At 41.4% G+C, this 1,290-nt stretch overlaps 1 protein-coding gene across 1 annotated transcript in view; it reads left to right on the top strand.

Moving 5' to 3' along the window:
• Positions 1-1,290, top strand: part of HMGXB3 (HMG box domain containing 3) — a 69,131-nt gene that overhangs the window by 23,663 nt on the left and 44,178 nt on the right. The window contains exon 5 of the mRNA XM_012658229.1: positions 266-681. Within this exon, the coding sequence (XP_012513683.1) occupies positions 266-681 (416 nt within the window). The remainder of the gene's footprint in view (positions 1-265; positions 682-1,290) is intronic.

The raw sequence follows: 1,290 nt of genomic DNA, 5'->3' as shown, positions 1-1,290 counted from the left end.
TGTCAATAAGGAATTTGTTAGGAGGACAACAGCTTTATCCTAATCCAAGCATTTAATACTATAGTGTAAGGAACCTGTAGTCAGAAGACTTAGATTCAGGCCAATTTTATATTTAGGAACTTAAGTTAGTTTCTTTCTATAGACCTCAATTTCTTTGTCTGTTGCTCATATGTTATTAATAAGATGATAAAATTAATGAATGTTCATGAATGTTGTTGTCAACTGTAAAATGCTTTATGCATGCAAGGTATTCTTATTTTTCTAGGAGAAGCCAGCCAAAGTCAAAGTAGAATTGGCTCCTGGTGTCTCTTCCAGAGGCTCTGTAGTTAAAAGAAGTCAGCAGCCTGTCACCACTGAGCAAAATTCCTCTAAGGAAAATGCCTCTAAACTGACTCTGGAGAATTCAGAAGCTGTAAGCCAGCTCCTAAGTGTAGCTACTCCAAGAGAAGTGGGTAAGGAGAATGAGTGGGAGGAAGTGATCATCTCCGATGCCCATGTTTTGGTCAAGGAAGCTCCTGGGAAGTGTGGTATCGCGGTCACTAAGACACCGGTCGTCAAAAGTGGTGTGCAGCCTGAGGTTACTCTGGGGACATCTGAGAATGACAGTCCCGGAGCAGACATACCACCAGCTGAGGGGATTGGCACCTCCAGTTCACTCCCTGCTCCTAAAAAACCTACAGGGTAAGTCAATGTATTTATATATTACAGGGCTGTATTTAGGATAGCAGCTTTGGAAATGCCTCATGTTTGTTTTATTTCACGTTCCTTACAGCATGCCCAAGAGAGGCAGCAGAGCCCAGTTAGTGGTTCCTGTTTTAGAGATACAGAACCAGGGCCTAGAGATAATGTAATGATTTACCTTTGCCCGTAGAGTCAGCTGTCCCTGCACCACAAGATTACTTGTGCATCTCTTGTCAGTCTCCCTAAAGCAGTTATTAAAGTCTGCTGGTACAGGCTGTGGACAGTGTTATAACTTACCAACTCTAGATGCTGGATTTAGAAAGAGAAGCCCTATTAAAGTGTCCTATAGAAAGAGTCTGGGCTGGTGGTCAGAGAACTCAGTTTTGGCTGTGACTGTCCCTGGCTTTGGTTTGACTTTGAGCATATATTTACTTCATATCCCTTGACTTCATTTCACTCCTCTGAAAAATCTTGAGTTGGGTATTAAAAAAATCTTATCCTTCCAGGTTGACTGTACAGACTGAAAGTAAAGCTTGCAACCCAGCACTTTTTAAATAGGAGGAAGTCAATAAGTTTGAGTTATTTTCTTCCTCCTTAAAAGATTAATGG

Source organism: Propithecus coquereli, unplaced genomic scaffold, assembly GCF_000956105.1.
Source record: "Propithecus coquereli isolate 6110/MARCELLA unplaced genomic scaffold, Pcoq_1.0 Scaffold58, whole genome shotgun sequence".
NCBI lineage: Eukaryota > Metazoa > Chordata > Mammalia > Primates > Indriidae > Propithecus > Propithecus coquereli.
The sequence above is the reverse complement of the archived record's forward strand: the minus strand, read 5'-3'. Positions and strand labels throughout refer to the sequence as shown.